This window comes from Trichosurus vulpecula, chromosome 6 (genome assembly GCF_011100635.1).
Source record: "Trichosurus vulpecula isolate mTriVul1 chromosome 6, mTriVul1.pri, whole genome shotgun sequence".
NCBI classification, from domain to species: Eukaryota; Metazoa; Chordata; class Mammalia; order Diprotodontia; family Phalangeridae; genus Trichosurus; species Trichosurus vulpecula.
The window spans coordinates 205710552-205737344 of record NC_050578.1 but is presented as its reverse complement, the minus strand read 5'-3'; the positions used below and the strand labels follow the sequence as shown (position 1 = coordinate 205737344).

Genomic DNA, 26793 nt, shown 5'->3' with positions numbered 1-26793 from the left:
GTAATGGTCTCTCCCTCTTGATCTCATAGCCTTTGTATACTTCTTGTGCATTTATCATAATTTCTATTATAGTTACCGATGTATATCTCACCAATCTTAGTAGGTTGCATATATGGTCTTTGAGAGCCTAGCCCAGTGCATGGCACATAGTAGGTCCTTATAAAATGCTTAATGACTGACTGACTGTATGGTACAGTAGAGATATTTGGAGTAAGAGGACCTGGGTTCAAATACTGGCTCTGCCACTTATTAGCTTTTATGGGCACATTATTTAAGCTTTCTGGAACTTAGGTTCCTCATCAATAAAATGAAGGGATTGGATTAGCTGACATTTAAAGTCCCTACCAGCTATGAATCTGTGATGCTGTAACTGTCTACTTTATCTAAAATAGTTATATCTCTATTTCTTCCTCCCTCCCTTCCTTCCTTCCTTCCTTCCTTCCTTCCTTCCTTCCTTCCTTCCTTCCTTCCTTCCTTCCTTCTTTTTCTTCCTTCCTTCTTTCCTTCCTCCCTTCCTTCCTTCCTGCCTTCCTTCTTTTTTCTTCCTTCCTTCTTTCCTTCCTTCCTTTCTATCTATCTATCTATCTGTCTGTCTGTCTGTCTTTATCTTCTGATGGCTTGGTATAAGTAGAAACAGAGCTCCGGTCCTAGACAAAATTATGAAGGAGGCCAAATTTGTCTTCTTTTCCTCTAGCGTCCTCCCCAACCTCTCATAGTACCTGTCCATTCTTTAGACATTCAGGGCTTTATGCTTTTCTCTTCCCAGTCTGACTAAAATATATTCCAGGGAAAGGATCTGATCAGCTCAGCTATACTATTCAATTCAAAAAGCCTTTCTTATGTTAAAGTGTCAGTAACCAATAAGACTTAGCATGTTGCCCCCTCTCGAAGTTGCGTTCTATAGCCTTAGTGTGGTGGAAAGAACACTGGATTTACTATCTGATGGCCCCAGTTTTAATCCTGCCGCATGACTCCCTAGTTGTGTGACTTTGGGCCAATCAATTTTAAGGTTGTGCAGGTGTGAGATGCTCCCAACAACTGCCACAACACTTATTAAGTGACTTTGATATAAAGAGCAGTGTGCTGCTCATTGAAAGATGCAATGTAATGATATTAATAGCATTTGCATAGCATTTAAAGGTTTGAAAAATACTTTACTTATGTTATCTCATTTGAGACAAAGAGTTGAGGTAAGCCACATGGAAGCATGGCATAGTGGAAAGAACTCTGACCCCAGAGTTAGAGGACATGGATTCAAATCCCACCTCTAACACTGCTGTGTGACTTTGGATGAGTCACTTAACCTTAACCTATTTCCCCAGCTCTAAAATGAGAATGGCTAGACTAGTTAGATTGGCCATTGAGGCTCATGATCCTAGGATCCTGGGGAACAGTTGAGATTAGCAAAGAAGAGAATATAGAGGAGAGGAGAAGAGAGGCCATGATGTAGCCTTTAAAGATACTCATGCTAAAGGGGAAGGAGATGATGAGCCATCAAAAAGAGACCAAGGAGGAATGGTCAGGTAAGTAGGAGGAGATCCAGTAGAGAACAGGAGGCCAAGATAGGAGAATGTCTAGGAGAAGCAGGTAATGAAAGAGATTAAAGTGAGATGAGGGCTGAAAAAAGGCTCTTTCTATGTTTAGCCATTAAGAGACACTTGGTGACTTTGGAGAGACTTGTTTCAGTCTTTCACTAATAACTGTTATCAAATGGAGTCCTTCAGGGCCACATAGCTGGTATGTGGTGGAGCTGGGTCTCAGACCCAAGTCTTCCCTTTCTACCGCACACTCCCTCTTGCCCTAAAGCCTGGCCCTAAAGAGAAAAGCCCCATTCCAGGGTTTTAGATGTAGGAATTGATGTGGTTTCTCTTAATACTTGCAGGCTTTGAAGTGAAAGACCATGTTCAGAAACAAGAAGTTACCACCAGTTTGCCGGCCCCGCCGCAGATGCCGCTGCCCGAGATCCCTCAGCAGTGGTTGGTGAGTTACGACCCTCTAGCCGGGTGGCAGGAAACTGTCTGATCCTGCCATTACCCTGAGTCTAGCTGAGGACATGAGGAATGAGGCGAGCGCGCAATCCTGGGAATGCTGAGGCAGCCGTTTGCCAGCTCCCACGTGGCCACTCCCAATGGATAATTGGGAAAATCATATAGGAAATTAGCCTGCCTTGAGATGGCAGCTGCTTCTTTACAAAGTGACAGTGCTGTAAATACATTGTAATCCTGCTTTGATGATGGATTTTAAAGTAGCAGGGGAGAGAAGCTTTAGGGGCAGAATTCCTGAAAGGCCTCCAGAGGGGCTGCCTTCTTGCTGACTTAGTCTGTGATTTTGAACACCTGGCTTTGAAATTTTCCAGTCTTGTTTCTTTCCCATTTCAAACCCCTTTCAGTCATAGTCCTTTGTGTCTAACAGGGCTTATTCACCTTTTCTGGGCAGTCTGGTAAAGCCCATATACCCCTTCTCAGAATGTTTTTATAAAATATAGAGGATCACAGAGGAAAGCAATTATATTGGATTATAATTATCAAAATATTAAAAAAAACATGAGTAAGTTCATGGGCCCCATGTTAAAAACTCCCAGAAGTCCCAGTGGGCAAATATACATTTATCCCAGAAATATGTTACATTCAATTTTTATAGAATGAGGATTTTTAAGAGAGGGGAAAGGAGACTGATCTTGGTCAGGATGCTGGAATTTGAGTCCTGACTCTGATGTAAGCTGCATGATCTTAGGAAAGTCATTTAATGACTATATGCCTCAGTGTCCTGATCTGTAAAATAGAGATGATGCTTCTCTTTCTACCTCGCAGTGTTATTGTAAGGAAAGTACTTTGTCAATTTTGATGTGGTATAGAAATAGTAGCTCTGTATTACTTATTATTAAAAAGTTCCTGTGTTTTTGAGGGAATTCAGTTAGAAAAACCCGGAGGCAAGTCAATATCCTGAGGTTAACTGTTTATATTTAATATTCTACAGGTTATCATGCAGGCAAAATAAATCCTATTTGTTATTATTATTATTGTTTTTATTACTATTAAAATGCTTCAAGAATACACCATTTCTTCAATATGGGTTCTTCTTATACCAACACAAAACACAGCCCCTCTGTGTCTTGTAATCCCACCCCCCAAGTCAGTCCCTGGTGATCAATCCTCTTATGACGGATCTCTCTCCACTTAGCTAGCTGGTTCTTGAGTGACCATCGTGAGATTTGTCTTAGAAATCTTTTCAGTTAGTGCCATAGGATCTTAAGCTGCAATGTGTCCTAAGATAGGTGGCCAGGCTGTTGAAAGGCCTCCAAACCATGTCATTGATTGGTAAAAGGAACTGAGGACATTTAGCTTAGAGAAGAAATTTCTGATTGGGGAATGAGCATAATAGCTATTTCAGATATTTAAAGCATTGTTTTATGAATGTAGGAAAATACTTCTCTCCCCGAAGGGCAGAGCTAGCTAGCATTGATGGTAGTAGATGGGGGTTCCAAAGAAGCAGGTTTGGCTCAAGATAAAGACCTTCCTTACAATTGGAGCTGTCTATAAAGTGGAATGAGTGGCCTAAGGGATGGGGAATTCCCTGTGTTTCTCAGGTGGAGGTTTGATCACTCAAGAATATTGCAGAGGGAATTCTTCTACTAGGCGTGGTAGGTTGGACTAAAGGTTAATTCCCAAGGCCTTGTACAAATACGATTCTATGGAAGTGCTTTACTCATACTTTCTCATTTGAGCATCACAGTACCTGTTGTGAGAGAGGTCATGCAAGGATCATTGTCTACATTTTTCCATGCAAGAAACTGAGGCCTAGAGAGTTTAAGAAACAGTAGGTTGCAGAGCTTCAGTTTCTAGTACTGAATTCCAGTCTACCCAGTTACCTGTCACTTATAGAAGAAAACTTGGATAGAAAAAACCGACATGATAGTTCAGCCTTCTCTGGCTGAGTTTATACCCATCCTTTAAAGTCTAGCTCAAATGTTAATTCTTTTAGAAAGATTTTCATAATTCCTACAATCCTTTGAGTTAGTCTAGAATGACCTTCCCCTTCAAACCTCAGGGAGCACCTTGCTTTCCCTCTTACTTACATATCGTTTGTATTGTTTGATACAAACAACGAAAAATCCTGATATAAATTGGTTGGAGATACCAACTAAGGTTTTAATATAGACTGATTGACATTTATGTAGTACTTTAAAGTTTGGAGAGCACTTCACATACTATATCATTTTATCCTCGCAACTAATACTTATGTAGCTGTTATATATATATATATATGTGTGTGTGTGTGTGTGTGTGTGTGTGTATAAATATACATGTACATAAATATGTATCATCTGAGTTTCATAACAATGCATAGGGTAATTCCCATTTCGTAGATAAGGACACTGAGGCTCAGAGAGGATCATAGGCTTAGAACTAGGAAGATTCTCAGAGGTCACCTAATCCAACCTCGTCATTTTATAAATGAGGAAACTGATTCCCAGAGAAGTTGAAAGGGTAAAGGTCAAAGGCAGAACTTTTCAGAGTTAATTTTTAAAATTCTGAATTTAACAAACATCTAAAAAATGCTTCCACATACAAAGTAGGACAGAAAAGGAGGCTATTTGGAAATTGTGAATCTTTATTATATATAGCTTGTTTTAAAAAAAATGTAATTAATTCCACATGTTATTTTCAAAGCTGTCCTCCTTGTCTATTTCCTTTTGAACTTATTCAGTTCTAGGGATTTAAAACATGTTTTCATGACCATCTTTTTTTTTTTCTAATTTTGGCAACCCTATTGCTTGCTATTCCCTTAGCCCCACTAAGAAAAAGAAAAGCTCAGTCTTTGTGACAAATAAAATCTAGTCAAACAGAGCAAGTTCATGTCCAAAAATGTATGTCTCATTTTGTACCTCATTTTGAACCTCTCTGTAAGGAGGTGGGTAGCTTCTGTCTTTTGGATTTGTGATTATTTCATTTATCAGAGTTTTTAAGTCTTTTGAAGCTATTTTTCTTTAAAGCGCTGCTGCTATTGTTAAAGTCTACATTGATCTTCTGGTTCTGCTCAATTTCCTCTATCAGTTCATGTAGGTTTTTTCAGGTTTCTCTGAAACCTACCCCGCCTTGGTATTTTTAATGTTTTTTCTTCCATTAAATTCATATGCCCTAATTGGTTGAACCATTTCCCTTTTGAGGGATACCCCTTTAGTTTATAGTTCTTTGCCATGACTAAGAATACTGGTATAAATAGGTTGGAGGTACCAGCTAAGGTTTTAACATGTGACCTGGCTGGTGCTTGATATTTATAGAGTGCTTTAAAGTTTGGAAACACTATACATACATGATCATTTCATCATCTTAACAACCTTATGAAAGTAATACAATATTATCCTCAGAGAGCTTAAGTAATTTGCCCACTGTCATGCAGCTTTGCCCATCGTAACCAAGTTGGCAAGTAATAGGTAGAATTCTCCTTCCAAAGCAGAATTTTCTGACTTGAAAATCTCAAGGTTGGATTCCCACCCCCCTTCTTTTTAATTCAAAATAACAACAATGTCCTTCTGTAACACATTATAAGACATTCTTTAGAAAGAGGAGCCAACTGGTTGTAACCAGCTTGTAAATGAAAATCCTGGTTAGGCCTTCTGTCTGCTGGGATAATAGTTCTGGTCAGAGCCTGGGACAAAGACTTTCTTGATATTTAATGCCTTGGGGAAGTTTTTGTACTTTTTATTTATCAACAAATGACAAACATTTATAAAATAAATGCTGTGTGTAGAGCACTGTGCTAGGCACTCCTTGGCTCCATGGAGCTGAGAATCAAGTATGGAGATGAAACACCAAGAGGGAGAGAGAGAGCTCTAACACACACCATTGTGGGCTAGGTACATCTGAGAGATGCAGAGCAAAGTGTTAGGAATGCTAGGATTGTTTGTGAACATCAGTTGGTTTTCTTTTGCATTTAGGGAGTTCTTCTTTTGAATAGCCTCTCAGTATAGGTCATTTGATTATAATATTCTCTGTCCATTAGGACAGAAAGCTGATGTTTAATACTTTAAATTTGCAACAATAGTATCAACTAACTTACATTTTTGTTATTGTTATTTGGTTTTGTCCAACTCTACCCCATTTGGGGTTTTGTTGGCAGAGATACTGGAGCAGTTTGCCATTTCCTTCTCTCACTCATTTTACAGATGAGGAACTATGGCAAACAGGGTGAAGTGGCTTGCCCAGGGTCACACAGCACTTACTTTAAGCCAGGTGCTGTGCTAAGTGCTTTACAATGATTATCTCATTTGATTCTCACAACAACTCTGGGAGGCAGGTGTTATTATATCCCCATTTTACAGATGAAGAAACTGAGGCAAACAGGTTAAGTGACTTGCCCAGGGTCACACAGCTCATAAGTGTCTGAGGTTGGTTATTCGTGACTCCAGGTTTGACATTCTATTCACTGCCACATAGGTGCTCTACAAAGACATTTTGAAAGAGTTCATATGACTTTCCTGAGAGATAGCAAGTTATGATGCTAAAGACCATTTGGCCCAAAAATCAAGAGTCATTAGTTTGAATAACCCTATGCCTCTTAGCACATGTAGAACAATCTAATTCAACGCAATGCAGCTTAACTCAATGCAACAAAAAATTTTTAGTACTTGCTATGTCCAAGACTCTATGTTAGGTGCTGGGGGTACAAAGACAAAACAAATACACAGTTCCACCTCTCTAGTAGCGGCTTACATACTATTGGAGGGAGATAAATGCAACAAAAGGACATTCCAGATAATTTGACGAGAAAGGAGAGAACCCTAGCACCTGCAGGGATCAGGAAAAAATTCCTATAGCAAATGGCATGACCTGATTCTTGAGGAAGAAAAGGACTCTGAGAAGTGGAGGTGAGAATGCATTCCTGATGGGACAGCACTGTCCAAAGACATGGAGTTGAAAGAAAGAATGCCAAAGGGGTGGAGCCAAGATGGCAGAGAAAAGGCAGGAACTTGCCTGACCTCTCCTCCAAATCCCTCTGAAAACCTTTAAATAATGCCCCAAAACAAATTTTGGAGCAGCCAACCCCAAAAAGGGACAGGGTGAAAGAATTTTCTAGCCCTAGACAACTTAGAAGTTTAGCAGAAAAGGTCTGTTTCACCATGGTGAGAGTGCAGCGCAGTCCACTGTAGGCTGAGCCAGCACACACCTGGCACCAGTAAACCAGGAGCAGGCATTGGGAACCATCAAATCTACAGTGGCAGTGGTTGCTTCTGGAGTTCTCGGCCCACAGATGGTAAAGGGGTTGAACAACTGGTCAAAAGGAGATTATAGGGGTCTTTTTAATGGCACTGAGGGCAGCACTCTGTTGCTTTGCCCACACTCAGATTTGGATCACAGTCCTGGGTGTCAGTCCTTGGAGGGGAGTAGCAGTAGCACACTAGAGATTGTAGCCGCAGTGGAGCCTGCTCCCTCACCACAGTTCCAGGGCAGAAAAGAGTGCTTGTGGGTACTCACAGACAAGAGCTCAGGCCAGGGGAGTAGTAAATACATATCTCTTTAGATCTTACCACCTTGGAAGAACTGAAACTTACAGGTCTCTAGAAGCATCTCTGAAAACAGCTGCACAAAATGCCTGAAGCTTGGGACAGTGCACCCTCCATCCTGGACACAGAGCCCCGTTGTAGCAAAGAATTAAAATTCAAGAAATAGACTGGAAAAAGTGAGCAAACATCAGAAAAAATTCTGACTATAAAAAGTTACTATGGGGACAAGGAAAATCAAAATACATACTCAGAAGAAGACAACAAAGTCAAAACTCCTACATCCAAAGCCCCAAAGAAAAGTTCGAATTGGTTTCAGGCCATGAAAGCACTCAAAAAGGATTTTAAAAATCAAGTAAGAGAGGTAGAGGAAAAATTGGGAAGAGAAATGAGAGTGATGCAAGAAAAAAAATGAAAAAAAAGAGTCAACAATTTGTAAAGGAGACACAAAAAAATGAAGAAAACAACACCTTAAAAACAGAATAGGCCAAATGGTTTAAAAAAAGGGGAGAACAATCCAATGAGGAGAACCATGCCTTGAAAAGCATAATTGGCTAAATGGAAAAGGAGGTACAAAAACTCGCTGAAGAAAATAATTCCTTAAAAATTAGAATTGAGCAAATGGAAGCAAATGACTTTATGAGAAATCAAGAAACAAAACACAACCAAAAGAATGGAAAAAAATAGAAGACAATGTGAAATATCTCATTGGAAAAACAACTGACCTGGAAAATAGATCCAGGAGAGATAATTTTAAAATTATGGGACTTCCTGAAAGGCACAATAAAAAAAGAGCCTAGACATCATCTTTCAAGAAATTACCAAGTAAAGCTTCCCTGATATTCTATAACCAGAGGGTAAAATAGAAATTGAAAAAATTCACCCACCACCTCCTGAAAGATATCCCAAAATGAAAACTCCCAGGAATATAGCCAAATTCCAGAGCTCCCAGGTCAAGGAGAAAATATTGCAAGCAGCCAGAAAGAATCAATTCAAGTATCACAGAGTCAGGATGACACAAAATTTAGCAGCTTCTACATTAAAGAATCAGAAGGCTTGGAATCTGATATTCTGTAGGGCAGAGGAGCTAGGATTACAACCAACAATCACATATGTAGCAAAACTAAGTATAATTTTTCAGGGGAAAAAGTGTATATTCAGTGAAATTGGGGACTTTCAACTATTCCTGATGAAAAGACCAGAGCTGAATAGAAAATTTGACTTTCAAATACAAGATTCAAGAGAAGCATAAAAAGATAAACAGGAAAGAGAAATCATAAGGGACTTAATAAGGTTAAACTATTTACATTCCTACATGGGAAGATAATACTTGTAACTAATAAGAACTTTCTCATTATCTAGACAGTAAGAAGGAGTATATATAGACTGAGAGCACAGGTGTGAGTTGAATATGATGGGATGATATCTAAAAATATTAAGAGGTAAGAAAGAGGAATGAACTAGGAGAAAGGGAGAGGTAGAATGGGGTAAATTGTCTTACATCAGAGGTATGAAAGCTTATAATGTGGAGGGGAAGATGGGGGAAATGGCAGGTAATGCTTGAACCTTAGTCTTACTGGAATTGGCTCAAAGAAGGAATAACATACACTCTTAATTGGGTATAGAAATCTATCTTACCCTACAGGAAAGCAGGAGGGGAAGGACACAAGAGAAGGGGGTAGTGCTCATAGAAGGGAGGGCAGATTAGGTGAGGTAGAAGTCTGAAGCAAAACACTTTTGAGGAAGGACAAGGTAAAAAGAGAGAAAGACTAGAATAAACAGGGGGGGAAATAGGATGGAGGGAAATACAGTTAGCAATTATAACTGTAAAAAATTTTTAAGCAAGTTTCTCTGATAAAGGCCTCATCTCTCAAATATGTAGAGAAATGAGTCAAATTCATGAGAATAAGAACCATTCCTCAATTGATAAATGATTAAAAAATGAACAATCAGTTTTCAGATGAAGTAATAATCAAAGCTGTCTATAGCCATAGGAGAAAATGCTCTCAATCACTATTGATTAGAGAAATGCAAGTTAAAACAATCTGAGGTACTACCTCACACCTGTTAGATTGACTGATAGGATGAAAGAGGAGAATGACAAATGTTGAAGAGGATGTGGGAAAATTGAGACACTAAAGCATTGTTGATGGAGTTGTGAATTGATTCAACCCTTGTGTAGAGCAACTGGGAACTATGTCCAAAGGGCTATGAAACCATGCATACCCTTTGACCTAGCAATAACCACTACTAGGTGTGTATCCCAAAAGAGATTAAAAAACAAAAAGGAAAAAAAAACATATATGCAAAAATATCTATAGTAGCTCTTTTCTGGTGGTGAAGAATTGGAAATTGAGGGGAAACCCATCAATTGGGGAATGGCTGAACAAGTTGTGGCATGTTATTGTGTTGGAATACTCTTGTGCTGTAAGAAATAATAGGTTAGATGTTCTCAGAAAAACCTGGAAAGACGTATATGAACTGATGCAAAGTGAAATGAGTAGAACCAGGAGAAAATTGTACATGGTAACAGCAATGTTGTAGGATGATCAACTGTGAATGACTTAGCTATTCTCAGCGCTACAATGATCCAGGACACCTCTGAAGGACTTATGGTGAAGAATACTATCCATTCCCAGAAAAAGAACTAATGGAATCTGAATACAGATAGAAGCATGGTTTTTTTTTTTACTTTCCTTATTTTTCTTGTGTTTTTTTTTTAACTTTTGTCTGTTTTCTTTTATAACATGACTAATAAGAAAATACAAAAAATACTTAAAAAATAAAAAAGTAAGATTGCCAAGTTTGGAAGCAGCTACTAGGCCAGTTTAACTTGAATGTGGAGTGCATGAAGTAGAGTAATATAAAATAAAGTTGAAAAGGTGAGTTAGATTTTGATCGTGGAGATATTTAAATGCCTAGAGGATTAGTTTATATTTATCTAAGAAGCAGTGGGGGGTCATCGAAGATTTTTGAGTAGGAGAACAACCTAACCAGTAGCTCAAGAAAATTGTTTTGGCAAAAAGAACATCGTTGTTGATGGAAAGCTTTGAAGCAGGGAGATCATTTAGGAGACTGTTGAAATAGCCTAGGCGAGAGATGATGATAGAGGCTGTGTGAATGGAGCAGGATACAGATGTAAGAAATGTAGAGGGAGGAGCAACCAGAGTTGGCACTTGGTTGGCACCTCTCTATCCACTTGTCTAGGGTCACACAGCTAGGAAATGTCCAAGGCCAGGTTTGAATTCCGGTCTTCTGACTCCAGGCCTGGTGCTCTGTACATTGTACCATGTAGCTGCCCAGCCAAGGATCTTAGGATCCCAATCAGGGATTTAAGTTTTGCCTAAGGAGGCAGTTACAATATTCCACATAGGCAGTAAGGAGATACTGTGAAAAGATGGTGATGGCAATAGAGTGGAATGAACAGATACGAGAGATGTTGTGGACTAGAGACAAATTCACAGAACAGAGTAACTAATTATAAGAGGTTAGAAAGAGTCACATAGAATAGTCAGGACTCAGGGAATAAGCAGCAGGTCATTGATTCACTCACACAAACTTGATGTGAGGACTTGGAAAAACTAGAGACGATTTTCCATTAGATCCAGGCCTGTGGACAAGTCTACCACAGAGGAATCATGTCCCACCATGGTCCAAAGAAGAGAAGGGGATTGGCACCTAGTATTATAAGCAAGGGAGATGTTTGACTGCAGCATTCTAGAATCTTCTTTTTTTTTTCTTTTGTCTTCTTTCAATAGGGCAGCTTGGTGGCACAGTGGATAGAATGCCAAGCCTGGGGTCAGGAAGACCTGAGTTCAGTCTGGTCTCAGATACTTACTAGCTGTGTGACCCAGGGCAAGTCACTTAACCCTGTCTGTCTCAGTTTGATCATCTGTAAAAGGAGCTGGAGAACAAAATGGCAAACTACTCCAGGATCTTTGCCAAGAAAACCCCAAAACTGCGGTCATGAAGAGTCAGACATGACTGAAAAATGACCAACAACTTCTTCCAGTATAATATAAATTCTTTGGGGGCAGAGATTGTTGATTTTTTTTTTTGATCATTCGTTTTTTGACATTGTATGTACCTAGTGAAGTGTCTTGCATGTAACAGAAATGGTCAAAAACTGTTGAATCAAATTTCATATTTTTTTATTCTGATTTTTTGACATTCTTACTAGTGTTGCCTCTAAAATTGCCTTAAAAAATCTTGGAATGGTCTAGCTTTTCCTTTATGGTCTTGTATTCATCCTTTCATGGTAACTTATTATTATGGTGTTTTATGATTACAGAACATGTTATACGTTATTTCACTTGAACAGATAGAGAGCTGGGAACTAGGAAGATCACGGTCCAAGTCTGGCCTCAGATCCAGACTAGCTGTGAGATCCTGGGCCAGTTGCTTATCATTTTGGTACTCTAGGCAACTCTATGAGACTGAAGGTACTGATCTACATTGGTAGAGGGAGCTTCCTCATCTTGAGTTCTCTATTTCAGTGAAATCACAGGTGTAGTTCCTCTCTTTCTCCCTAATAAACATCATACAATTAATAATACTTCTGTAGTGCTTTAGGATTGTAGCATGTTTTTCTCATAATCCTGCGAGGTGGATAATATCAAGTATTATCCTTATTTTACAACGGGGGAAACTGAGACGTGGGCAGTCTGATCTTAAGTCTATTCTCTTACCACGCTAAAAACATCATCCTGAACCTCATAATTTTACATTTAACATTTTCATGACTTGCCTATTGTAGGAAACCTAGATGTCAAAAGAGTCATTTATTGTTTTCCTGTGTTCATTTACGTTTTGAAATATGAAGCTTTCCTCGAAAATGTTTCCTTTCACTTATATGAACTGATGCTGAGTGAAGTGAGCAGAACCAGGAGAACATTGTACATAGTAACAGCCATAGTGTGCGATGACTGACTTTGATAGACTTAGCCCTTCTCAGCAATGCAGTGATCTAAGGCAATTCCAAAGGACTCATTATGGAAAATGCCATCCACATCCAGAGAAAGAATTATAAAGTCAGAATGCAGAGCGAAGCAGACTCTGTTCTGTTTTGTTTTGTTTTGTTTCTCATGGTTTCTCCCATTTGTTATAATTCTTCTGTGCAACATGACTAATGTGAAAATGTGTTTAATAGGAATGTATGTGTAGAGCCCATATCAGATTGCAGGCCATCTTGGGGGGGGGCAGATGGGGGAAGGAGGGGGAGAAAATTTAAAACTTATGGAAGTGAATGTTGAAAACTGAAAATAAATAAATTTAATTTTAAAAAGAAGACAAGGTTAAGAAAAGAAAATGTTTCCTTTCTTTCCAGTCATTTAAATATTGTTCAGTTCTACTGGATGTGGCTTGTGTCTATCTCAGAATGAGTTTGGTTTATTATTATTATTATTATTTTTAGTTCTCTGGAGCAAGCACACTAACTTTTATATAGGGGTTGTGGGGTCATAGATTTAGGGCTAGAAGAGACTTTGAAGATCTTTAGGGACTTTAGAGACTTTAGCCTCATTTCATGGATGAGGAAGCTGATTCTCAGAGTGGTTCAGTGACTTGTCCAAGGTCACACCAATAATAAATAACAGTCTTCTCAGTTGAAATCCAGCACTCTTTCCACTGCACCTCACTGTTTTCCATCCATCCATTCACACATCCATCCACCCAATCACCCATCCATCTGTCCATCCATCCATCCATCCCTCCATCCATCCATCCATTCGTCTGTCCATTCAACAATTTTGCTTTTTTGAAACTTGACTCCTGTCCCTGAATTTCAGGAAAGGGGCTCAGAGTTTGTAGGTGGAAAGATGTGTGTGTGTGCTTTAGAGCGCAGAAGGCTGGCAAGTGTTCAGTGAACTCTCTTGGCATTTCTCCAGCTTCACTTGACTCTATCTTTAACCTAAATTGTGATGAAGCCTCAGTGATATTACTATTGGAGGGAGGAACGCTGACCACAGTTTGTACATGGGTGTTTCACAGATGAAAGACTACAGCAAAATAGCTGCCTCAGCTCCATGGCCCAGTGGCAACAGAAACTCCCCCTTCCGCTCTGTTGCCACAGTCTGGGATTCTCCTTCCTCTGCTTTCCTCCTGGACTCCATCCTCAGAAGGGCAAACTCTGATGAATACTCACTCAAAACAATTTAAAACTGCTTTGTCTCAGAAATATTACTGAGTCTTGCTTTAGTCCTTTAGGATTGGAATTTGCTTTTCTCACTGCTGTATGAGGAAATGAATAGTATCCCCGTTTTACAACTGAGGAAACTGAGATCCAGAGTGAGAACTTGAACCCAGGCTCTCTGACCTCCGGTCTATTGTCCTGCTATGCTACAAGCCACTTCCTGAACCTCAGAATTCTACATTTAACATTTTCATGACCTGCCTATTTTAGGAGAGTGGACTCAAAGCCCTAATTGTATACCCATTTATACCTGTATGCAGTTAGTGGAAAAAAAAGAAAAGTTCAGAGTATAGGAGGGAGAGGCTTTTAGCCTCCTGTTTGTTTCCCTAAAAACAACCTTAGAAACTTTCTGAAGGGTTATGTAAAGAGAGTATAAAATCAGAGGATTTAGGCTAGAATGATTTTTAAAGCCTAAGTGGGAAAAAAACTTTCAAAAATTGTTTTAACGTGTAATTGGGGATAAAAATATTCTGTATACAAAAAAGAAAGAAGCCTAAGTGATCAGCTGGCCCACTCCCCTCATTTTCTAGATAGTTAAAGCAAAGGCTAGAAAGATTAAGTGAGAAGGAGCAGGGTAGAGTGGGAAAGCTTGGACCTTGGTGTCAAGAGGGTTATGGGGCTCGGTCACTTACCTTCATGACCTTAGACAGGCCATTTTCCCTTTCTAAGTCTTGGTTTCATCATCTTTAAAGTGCAGATAATAGCGCCTGGATGCTTGTATTATCTCCTTCACAAAGTTGATGTAAATAAAGCATTTTGCAAGCCTTAAAAGTACTTCACTGATGTTTTTATCTTATTAGTTTGGTACCCTTTGGCCATACACCCAGGAAGAGGGGAACCCAGGTCCTCTGACCACAAATCCAGGTTACTTTCTATAGCCCTATACTGAGTAAGAGAGAGACTGTAAGAGTTTGCTTCACTTGAATATTGGTCTACTTAAAACGTGGGGCTCCATAAGTCCCCAGATATGCTCTAACCACTTGTATTGTGACCTGTTCTCAGGATGCTTGAGCTCATATCCTGACACTGACACTTAGTTGATCCCATGTGACCATGGGCATGATGATGACAATAATAAATTTCATTTATAGAACACTTTGTGTATAAGCACTTTATGTATAATGTTCATTTAAGCTACACAAAAAATATTGTGGGCAAGGTAATTCCGATTCCCATTTTACAGATGAGCAAACAGCCTCAAAGAGTTGAGCTAACTTTCTTGGGATTACCCAGCCAGCATGTTGCAGATGCATATCATGAGCCTAATCTTCTTGCCCTTGAGCCTTGTTCTCCCAGATCATGATGCCTCTTGTCTATGTAGTGAGCTCTCATTAAATACCTTGATTAATTTAAAGGTTTAATGTCATGTCAAAAAGCCTTCCTCCCTTCTCCACCATTTCTTCCTCTATCTGCTCTTCTCTTTACTCTCTTCCTCATTCTTCTCTTCCTCTCTTTCTACCTCTTCTTCCTATTCCTTTTCTTCCTTTATCTTAGACAAGTACTTGACTCAGGACTCCCAAAGAAGGTCTTGGATTTGAATTTAGTTTTTCATACCATGAGGCAAAATTATCTTTCAATGATGCTTTGGGAAAGGCTGATGGAGGGAGATTTAGAACTTTCCAAACCTTCTAACCATGTCATTCATCAGTGTGGTATGTTGAGGCATTTATATATTCAGTTGTAAGCTACCTTGCCCATGAAAAGGGAGACTAGAATAGACCAAAAGGAAAAAAATGCACTTGTATTATAAAAATATTCTTTGGAAGGGAGGCCTGTACTTTTCAGAAGGTTTGTGTTTTCATTTCAGACCCAAAGTCATACATCTACCACACTGATGGTACCAGTGGCAAGTGCTGAGAGAGCATTTCAAAAATTGAGACCCAGTTCATTTCCAAAATGGATTCCATCTGTGTTGACTTTGGCCCTCCACGTCCTCCCACCCAACTCTGTAAAGCAGCCGGTGCACCAAAGGGGGCTCATCCAGACAAGCACCATTTGGGTTTCATTTCCTCTTTCTTCCCCCCCCCCCCACCTCAGCATATGTAGAATAACAGTCTTAAAAGAAGCATATTCCCAACATTTATCTAGGTAGGGAGAGACTATGGTGTTCATAAAGAGCCATCCTGGAAGACCTGGAGAGAAAGAGAGAGAGAGAGAGAGAGAGAGAGAGAGAGAGAGAGAGAGACAGAGAGAGAGAGACAGAGAGACAGAGAGAGACAGAGAGAGAGAGAGAGACAGAGAGAGAGAGAGAGAGGGACAGAGAGAGAGAGAGAGAGAGAGAGACAGAGAGAGAGAGAGACAGAGAGAGACAGAGATAGAGAGAGACAGAGATAGAGAGAGACAGAGACAGAGAGAAGGGGAGGGAGGGGGGAGAAGGGAATGAATATTAAGGAGTGGTGAAAAGAGGGCATGATTTGTGGCATGGTTATGCAAGGGCCAGGAAATGTCATGGATGCTTGGACCCTGGTAAGAAAAGGCAAAAACTTACCTATCAGAACCAGGAGCCCTAGGGGTAGTATACAAGTTACCAGTGGAAATAGAGAGGAGGTAAGGGTCCAAAGGCATACTGCGGAGATGACCAAGGCCACAAGTGTGAGCACATGTGCACGCATGCGCACGCACACATACACACACACACTTTCATCTATTTCCCGGAAAGGTTTTGACTTAATAATAGCAATAGTCAGTCAACTAGCATTTATTAAGCACCTGTTATACATCAGTCAGGCACTGTGCTAAGGGCTGGATTATATAGTATTTCCGCCGACTAAAGGAAACTTCAAGATTGTTGCTTTTTAATAGTGGTTTATAAACATTATAGGCTCTTTGTGGCAACAAGTTACTTAGTATGGAGACTTGTTTTATATAGTCACAAGTTCTTGAAAAGCACCTAGTCACAGAACCAGCGTTGGAAGGTACCTTAGTGGCCAACTCACACCTGAACCATCATGCCCGCACCCCCCACAGCCTCCAGATACCCGTGAAATGACCATTCAAGCTTTGCTTGAAACCCGCAGTGAAGGAGACATTGCTCACCTTCCAAGGCATTCTATTCTGCTTCTGTATAGCTCAAATTGTTAAGACGTTTCCCCTTATATTAAGCCTAAATTTCCTTCTCTGCCACTTTTTTGAGGTTTCGTTTATAATAACCTTGTTTTATTTTAAAAAAATAAATTTTATTGATATCTTTTGTTTTTACTTTGCCAATATGTCTCCCAATATCCCTCCATCTCCTCTTTCCCAGAAAGAAAGTGTATATAGGAAATCTTTTTTAAGAAAAAAAGACAAAGAGGAAGAAAAAAAAATTAGCAAAACCCTATTAATAGAGAAAAAACTCCACAAATATGTGCGATACTCCATTCCTGTAGAGCTCCCATCCCTGAAAAGGAGTGGAATGGGGGGATGTCTTTTCATGCCTCTTGTTTGCTATAATTTTGTTACATTCACTTTTGGTTGTTTTATGGTGATTGCTCTTCCCGTTTGTATTGTTGTAGCTGTCATTTGGGTATTGTTTTCATGACTCTATTTCAGATCCTGGCATTCTTTCTCTCTTCTCTGCATTTGTAGCAATGATCAGTTACATTCATGTACCATTTGTATAACCATTCTTCAACTGATGGACATCTCCTTTGTTTCCTGTTCTTTGCTATCACAAAAAGTACTGCTAGATATATTTTGGTGTATGTGGCGACATTTTTCTAATTTTTATCAGTGTCCTACTTGGGGTATATGCCTAGTACTAGGTTCTTTGCCACACCTACCCATTACTTGTAGTTTTCCCCTCTGTCTAATTTAATCTAGTCTCATCTTAGCCATAGGAAAACTGTCTTACCTTTCAAATCTCATCTTCTCTAGGTGAAACATACCCAGTTCTTTCAACCAATCCCCATATGACATGGTCACAAGGTCATTTGTCATCCTGGTCACCCTCCTGTGGAAGGTTTCTAGTCATCCAAAGACCTTTCCAAAATTTGGGGCTTGGAACTGAACCCATTACTCTAGATTTAGTCTGACTAGAGTATAGTATTAATCCTCCCTATTCCTGGACACTAACTCTATTAATACAGCCCAGCATTGCTTTAGCTTTTTGGATTGCTATGTCACACTTTTGACTCTTGTGAAACTCACAGCCCATTGAAACCCCTGGATCCTTTGCAAATGAATTGTTGTCTGGTTTCACTTAGTCCAAAATCTCATCCAGTCTCACCTAATCCATTACCTGATCATCTTGCACTTGTGAAGTTAATGTCTTGAACGCAACTGTTAAATTTTACATTTATCTCAATGACCGCATTTATATCTATAAAATTTTATCTTATTCAGCTTGGCACAAGTTTCTAACCTGAAGATCTTTTTGCTTCCCAATTTTGTAATCCAGCGTGATAATCCTATGAAATATGTGAACTTGGGGAAATATACCAGTTTATGCTTGCAGCCAAGTCATTGACAAAAATGCCAAACAGTGGAGGACAAGGATGCACCTCTGGGTCACTCAGCTAGAGACCCCCTTCCCAACTTGATATCTAACCATCAGTGACTACTCTTTGGTTCCACCTAACCAAAGCCTAATTTATCTAATATGACTACTTTTAGGCTACATCTTTCTACTTTTTCAACAAGAATAGCATGGAATTTTGGAATGCTTTCCTATAATTTAGGCAAAGTTGATGAAACATGCTTCTTTGATCTAGAAATGGGAGACAATTGTGGAACATTCATTTCTGATCTGTTCCCCCAATCCTAATTGCTGCTTGCCTCCCCCTTCTCTAGAAATTACTTTGCCTATGTGTATTTTCAATTTACTCATATCTATCCATGTTCTTTGGCCCCTATAGAATGTATACTCCTTGAGGGTAGGTAGTTTCATTTCTTTTTTCTTTTTATCTTTGATGCCAAGCACAGAGTTCAGCACCTAGTAGACCCTTAGTAAATGATTACTGAGCGAATGAAAAGGAAGCTTTTAAAACCGCAAACATCATTTTGAGATTAAAAGAAAGGACTCCACTAACCACTAGTAGTAGAAAAATTTAAGAAACTAGCTTCCCCTTAGAATACATGTTGACCTTAAAGGAGGTCACCACACAGTAATAACTTTTTTTAGCAGAACACATTTAATTTCCATTTTAACATTATCTTGACATTAAAAAAATCTGTCAGTTAATACAAAGGTAATTTAATAATTTGTGCTTTGGCATTTGTCTCCATTCTGTCTGGACCAAAGGAAAGGAAAAGGTCAGGCTTTTCTTGCAAAAATCCCCTCAAAACAAAACCTCTTTATTTTTCTTTAAGTGATTAAGAATCCTATGGTCAAATTCAAGTTTTTCAAGGAAAAAAATTATTATTGGTTTTTGTTTCATGTGCTCAGCCAAGGAAAACACACTGATGATAAATTCAAACACAGGGTTCAGCTGGTGAACACAGACAGATTCACGTTTAAGGTCCCAGAAGAAAATGGAATGGGAAGATTGGAGATAACACCATCATCATGGTGGCTACAATGATATGATAGATTGCAATGCTTGGTGGTTTCTAATTTCTAAGCTGAAGGCCTGAGTTCAAATCTTGGTGCTTCCATCTGCTGGCTTTGTGATCTTAGATGTCGTCCTTTTCTTTCTCAGTCTTGTTTTCCTCATTTGTCAAGTGGGAACAATTATAACTGTAGTATCCTACCCCTTAGTTTTGTTGTAAGTATCAAATGAGATAAAGCAGTGTCCCTCAAATCACACTCTTTAGCCACCTCATTAGATTATAAGTATCTTGGGAATCATAGAATCTTAGCATTAGAAGGGACTTGAGATAACACCTTCCCGCTTAGGGCAGTGGTCATCCAATCAAAGTGTAACCTCATATGATACAGCTCTCACAAGCTCATTGGAAGCAAATCAAATCTCTTCTCTTCCATGTCTTTCAGATACTGAAGAGCTGTCAGCGAAGTCCCATTTGAGTAGGCACTGTGTCTCATTTATCTTTCTAATCCACCATAGTACCTAGCAGAGTGCACTGAACACAGTAGACCATCGTGATAGGCAGCTACGTGGTGCAGTATGATGAACACTAGAGTCAGGAACACTTGATGTCAAATCTGGTCTGAGACATTTATTAGACACTTAATCTCCACCTGCCTCAGTTTCTTCATCTGTAAAATAGGGAGAATAGTAGCATCTTGCTCCCAGTATTGTTATAGGGTTAAATGAAATAAGGTACTTTGCCAACCTATATTAATGCTAGTTTTTATCACCACCACCACCACCACCACCACGACCACCACCACCACCGTCATCATTTGTATGAATCCTATTCATAAAACTGGCTATTCATGTGAAGAATGGGGCTATCAGAATTCCAAAAAATGGCAAAAGGTTATTGCTTCTCATTAATTGAATTAGAGTTTCATTCTGGAATAATGGAAAGGGTATTACTTTTGGGATCAAGAGATTAGGCTCTGATCTGAGGTATGACCCTTACTGGGCACGTCGCTTAGCATCTATTTGCCCAAGTTTCTTTGTCTGTAACACGAGGATAGTAATACCTCCCAGCCTTGTTATAAGGACCAAATGAGATAGTAGTTCTAAATAATTGTAAAGCACAGCACGTGGTACATAATAAGTGTTAAATCAAGATGATTCATCTTCCTGAGCTTAAATTCAGCCTCAGACAATTACTGGCTATGTGACTCCAGGCAAATCATTTAACCTTGTGTGCCTCAGTTTCCTCATCTGTAAAAGGAGCTGGATAAGGAGATGACAAACCACTCCAGTCTCTTTGCAAGAAAACCCTAAATGGGACATGGCTGAAAGTGACTGAACAACAATAATAAAAATGCTAGCACTGTTATTGTTTTTATTATTACTAGCTACATGGCATTTACACCTTAATTTCTCTGAGCCTCAGTTTCCTTATCTGTTAAAGGGCAGTCATTCTTGCAGTACTTGCCCTCAAGGGTTGTCATGAGGGAATTATGTAATAAACCTTAAAATGCTATGAAAATGAATGTCACTTGAACCCTATGACTTCCCTGATGCAAGAATATTTAATAGGTCCAGTAGGGGCCTGCTCGATGCTGACCGTAGTGGATTGTGTTCTATTTTGGACTTAACAATTTGAGGGAGATGTGGAGGGCTTGGAGCTAGGCCAGAGGAGAAAAAACATGATGATTAAAGGACTGGGAAAGGAGCCCTGTGAGGAGAGTCCAGAGGAATTGGAGTTATTTGTAGCCTGGGGAATAAAAGATTGGGGGTGGAAGGGAAATTGCTGTCTTCAAGGGTAGGGAAAAATCTCATGCAGGTGGCAGACACTGAGTTATCCCTGCTCTGAGGAGACTGAGAAGTGGGATGCTCTTCCAGTGGGGAGGCAGGCCATTGTAAAATGATTTCTTAGCCACAGGAATTTTGGTGTCTCTGAAAAGGTAATTGTAGGAGGAGGTAGTGGTGTCTCTTCTTTGGAAAAAAAAAATCTTAATTAAAAAAAAGGATAATAATATTTAAACTACCTGTCCCCATGAGGTCATCCTAGGGGTGGGGATGGGGTATGAGGAAAACCACCACCAACGGGCTTTATAAACCGTCAAGAGCCTGCAGCATTTGTGTGGTTGCTATTGTTGCTGTATAAATAAAGAATCCTGGACCAATAGGAGGGGATCTACTTGCTGTTCTCTTAGCTGTTCCCAATAGATCTCTCAGCCTCTAGCCACTGCCTTGTCTCCCTCTGAAGTTTGCTGGGATGCCCAGAAGAGTAGGAAGTTGCAGCTGGTAGTACCATCCACTCCCCTACTTTATTCTATAACCAGCACTTCATTGCTCTTAGAGAAGCAAGAGGCCCACTATTGTGGTAAAGATCATCAGGCCTGAGACCAGAAAACCCAGGTTCAGATCTTGGCTCTCACGTTTTACCCATGTGACCTTGCATGGGCAAAGCATCTTCCTGCTTTGGACCTCATTTCCTTCATCTGTAAAATGAGGGGATTCAACTAGATGGGCTCTCAGCATCCTTTCAACTTTGTGATCCCTAAAATTACCTTCCAGTTCTGGGATCCTGTCTTATGAACTGTTCACAGGTGGTTTTATCAGTAACAATATAGATGATAATTGTCAAAATGCCTATGTGGTTCTGTATCGCAAAATATACGAGACTCTCCATATAGAAAGTAGAAGAAGTAAACCATTTATTCAGATGCTAGAGAACTAGATCCCACAAGCCATCTGCCCAATTCATCACAGCAGCAAAGAATTCGATACATAATATCACAGCATGGAGTCTCATCATCCCAAAACCTCTCTGCCCCCTGCTGGGGCCTTCCCAAAAACTCATAGTACAGCTATCACAGGTCAACTCTCTTTCACTCAGCTCTGTCATTAACAGCCATAACTGCTCTCTCAGCATTTCCTGTGACAAAACTTCCTTTTCCTCTCAGTAAGATTCTCCTACCACATGTCACTTAGGCTTCCTGTGATGTTAGCAGGTCACATGGCCTATTAATGGGTGGGAAAGATCTTCAAATTTAAATTGCTATCACAGTGGTTAATTTCTTTTTTTTTTGTTATTTTACATCTAAATATTAAACCTTAGTAATATAAGGTTAATAAGAAGGCAAATACCAGAAAGCTTGTGAATCTTCCATAGTTAAGTCAAAAAGTATTTATTGTTTACTGTGTGCCACACACTGTGCTAAGTTCTGAGGATGCAAAGAAAAGAGAAAAAAAATAGTCCTAGTTATCAAGGAACAATTAACCATCTAATGGATTAGCAAGGTATTATCCAAGTAAGCAGGAAGAAAGGGCTTATCATTGCAAAGTTCTTGATGAATTGATAAACTCCATTGACTTGATCGATTTATGTCTGGGCCTTATAATGATCTCAGATTCTGTTTTTCTCATTTAGCCGCCAGACAGTGGGCCTCCACCATTACCAACATCTTCTCTTCCAGAAGGCTATTATGAAGAAGCTGTGCCATTGAGTCCCGGAAAAGCTCCTGAGTATATCACTTCAAGTGAGTAACATTGCTTGGAAGAGATGGCGGATTTTAAGAAGGAAATAGTGTTTGATTGACCCTTTGCTACTCATGTGATCTCATCTGTAAAACAAAAATGGCAGACTAATAGAAATCACTGATGTTTCCTTCCAGCATGAAAATACTATGATTCTATGATCTTAGATTATGCCTTAAAATTCTTATGGGTGATGTTATTGGAGAAGTTCACAGCAGAAAAAAGTTTAGGGAAACTTCCTAATAGAGCCATCCACTAGGGGAACAGGTGTTTGTAGGAGATATTGAGTTACTGCTCACTAGGGGTCTTCAAGCAGAGAAGAGATGATAGAGAAGGAATTCTTGGCCAGGTAGGGACAATCTCTGAGAGCCCTTCCAACTTTGAGGATTTTTGTGATTCTGAGAAAGCAAAAATGAAAATTCTAAGCTTAGGTCTACATACAAAATGAAATTCAGTTCCCTTCAAGTGTTATTTATTAGTTACCTGTGTGGTTCCAATAAATCGTAAGGTCATAAATTTTAATCTGGAAGGGAATTTTGAGTTTTTTTAGCACCACATCCTCACTTGACATAATGGGTAACTGAGGCTTAGGAAGATAGGTGGTGCCATAGTGCATAGAGCACTGGGCTTAGAATCAGGAAGACTCATCTTCATGAGTTCAAATCTAGCCTCAGACACTTATTAGCTATGTGACGTTGGGCAAGTCACTTCACCCTGTTTGCTTCAGTTTCCTCGTCTGTAAAATGGGCTATAAAATCAAGTCAATGGAGTCAAGAAATGGCAAATCACTCCAGCATCTTTGCCAAGAAAACCCCAAATAGGGTCATGAAGAATTGGTTGTGACTGAAATGACTGAATACCAGCAATAACTGTGGCTCAAGATAGGTGGTAAATTGAGGAGCTGGGTCCTTTAATTCCAAATCCAATGGGCTTTCCACACCACCACACTATATATGGAATTGTGGTGAGAGTGCGTGTGCTATAACAGAAAATGTACTGGACATGAGTCATTAGACCTCACTTTGAAACTGCCTCTGGTACTTCAAAGCCACATGAATATGGACAAATAACTCAACCTTTCAGAGTATCCTTTCCCTCATCTGTAAAATGCAGAAAATCGCCTCTTTGCTGTTTGTCTCCTAGAATCTTTGGGAAGCCCTTTGTAAACTTTAAAATGCTTTATAAATGAATTATTTTTTATAGTATTATTATTATTCAAGTGCTTTGGGAGATACAAAGAAAAGTAAGATGGGGGTGATGACCTCAAGGAACTTTCACAACATTCAGCCAAAGTAGAAAGTTAAACTACAGTCAAAAGATAATGTTGATGAAAGTCTATTGAACAAAAATAGAAAGCATTTTGTACATGTAAGGTAGAATTAATGCTATAATAAAATAATAGTAGTAGGCATTATTTGAGAATTTCCTCTGTTGTTCAGGGCCCTCCATCGATACTACCTTATATGTACAAAAACAAATATAATAGCGTACCATGCAAACAGATAATTCCAGAGACAAGTGGCTATTCAGCCTCCATTTAAAGAGCTCTGGTATTAGGGAATTCATACTTCCATAAGAAAGTGATTTGGGGCAGCTCTTATTTTGAGGAAATTTTCCTATATAATATGCCCAAATCTGTCTCTCTTCTTTGCTCCTAGTTCTGCTCTGTGGGCCCATATGGCTGTTTTATTTCCTCTGATCCTCCCTTCTTTAGTCTCATCGAAGTAGATTTGTATAGTGGACAAAATATTGGACTTGAAGTAGGAAGATTTGTGTTTGATGAATTCTGCTTGAAAATCTAGCTGTATGACACTGGGCAGGTCACCTAACCCTTCGAAGACTCAGTTTCCTCACCTATAAAGTGGAGATAATAATAGTACCTACCTCCCAGGGTTGTTTCAATGATCAAATGCAATAATGCTTTGAAAAGCTTTTTTAAAGTTTTGAAAAGCTATTTAAACACAAGCCCTTATTATCATCATTATTATAATTATTAACAACCCTTCCTACCTTCAGCTGATCCTCAGATGACATGGGTTTTAGCTCTCTCATGATTCTGCTTGCCTCTTCTGAATCGATTCTCACTTGGCCCCTCAAACATGTGAAGTGCCACATGGCTCATTCCAGGTGTGGTCTGACCAGATCAGAACAGAGGAGGACTGTCCCTTCTCTTCCTTGGTGATACACAGAATGCAAATACTCGTGTGATCTGAAATTAGATGATCTCTTTGCATTGTAAACTGACTGACGTCAACTAATATTCATAGGGTTTTTATTTTTATTTTATGTATGATTTGTTATTTTATGTATGATTTATTATTCTATATATAACTTGCTATTTTGTTATTTTATCTATGATTTGTTATTTAGGGTATAATGTATTATTTCATGTTATTTCATGTGTGTGGTGTCCAGCCATACCTTCCCTCATCTTATTCTTGCACAGTTGATATTTTTGAGCTCAAATATCAGAATTTACATTTATTACAAGATCATTTGTCTAGAACTGAAGGAGAACTCAGGATATGTAGTATAACCTCACTTTTTACGCAGGAGAAAACTGAGAACCAAGGAGGCAAGTGACTTATCCAACATCATACAACTGATAAGAATCAGAGGGAGAATTTGAATTCAGGATCTCTGTCTCCAAAGTCAGTGCTCTTTTTACTTTCCAGCCTTTCCTCCTCATCACACACACAAATGACTTATATTTGTTCATTGTTAGATCAATAATTCATTTTTAGTTTAATTTCAACATCCTTTAAGGAATTGAAGCAATAACATAATTCCTTTAAAAATAAAACTAGAATTTATATTTTCTCCTTATTTAGATTGATCTCCCCCTCTTAATGCAAATAAATAGTTTTTTTCCTAGGTAAATTATACAGTAATGAATGAATATCTAATGATCATTCTCTGATGTGTGTCAGGAGATTGTGCTATTTTCCATCTTAATCAGTGAAGTCTCACATTGCTTTATTATTATTACAACTATTATTAATTATAACAATGACAATAAGAGTAATAACTACCATTTGTATAGCATTGTAAAGTTGATAAAATACAAACAACCTATGACGTATGTGCTCTGGTGTTGTTACCTGCATTTTACAGAAGAGGAGACTGAGGCTCAGAGAGGTTAGATAGTCTTCCTAAGGTCAAACAGTAAATGAAATTGGAACAAGGATCTCTCCTGGCCCTCAGGCTGTTTGCTACTCTTTCCATGTCACTATGTTGCTCTCATGTGTTAGAAAATCAGAGTCAGTGGCATTGCTCTTAGCAAGTCTTATTTTGGGTTAAAATAAAGCATTTACATGTTGAACAGAAACTGGCATAACTTGGTGTCCTGATTCTGTCTCTCACAGGCATGGTGGAGGCACAGTAGCATTGATAGATAATTGTCCCCTATAGCTACCTGATAACTCTCAGCAGACTTCTTTAGTCAACACCAATCTTTTCACTTCACATGAAAAATCTAACAGACTAAGGCCCCAAATCTTCCAGAACAAGCATTCTCCTGGAGTGCATTGATCTAGGATCAATGATCTCTGATGGTGTTTCAGTTTTTGCATGGGCTGTGGCAGCCTCCCGTCGTTGGATTCCATTGAAATGGCCCCCTACTGGCTTAATGGCAGTTTCTTAATAAGAAGTACATATGAAAGATGAATTACCCCTTTATCTCTCTCCCTCCCCACTCAGAGAACCACCCCTGTTAACAAAGACTTTTTCCCCCCACTTAAAAGTATTTTATTTTTTCAAATTACATGTAAAGATAGTTTTCAACATTCACTTTTAGAAGATTTTGAGTTCCACATATTTTTCTCCCTCTCTCCTTCCCCTCCTCCCTCCCCCCAGACAGCAAGCAATCTGATATAGGCTCTACATATTAATCATATTAAGCATATCTCCACATTAGTCATGTTGTAAAAGAAGAATCAGAACAAAAGGGAAAAACCACAAAAAGAAAAAGAAAACAAAAAAAGAGAGAAAACAGTATGCTTCAATCTACATTCAGACTCCATTGTTCTTTCTCTGTCCATGGATAGCATTTTCCATCCTGTGTCTTTTGGAATTGATTGTTGTATTGCGGAGAAGAACTAAGTCTATCAAAGTGGTCA

At 39.1% G+C, this 26793-nt stretch overlaps 1 protein-coding gene across 1 annotated transcript in view; it reads left to right on the top strand.

The window, feature by feature from the left end:
* AFAP1 (actin filament associated protein 1) overlaps positions 1-26793 on the top strand; it is a 246477-nt gene that overhangs the window by 86548 nt on the left and 133136 nt on the right. The window contains exons 3-4 of the mRNA XM_036762238.1: positions 1883-1980; positions 22569-22677. Coding sequence (XP_036618133.1) covers positions 1883-1980; positions 22569-22677 — 207 coding nt within the window. The remainder of the gene's footprint in view (positions 1-1882; positions 1981-22568; positions 22678-26793) is intronic.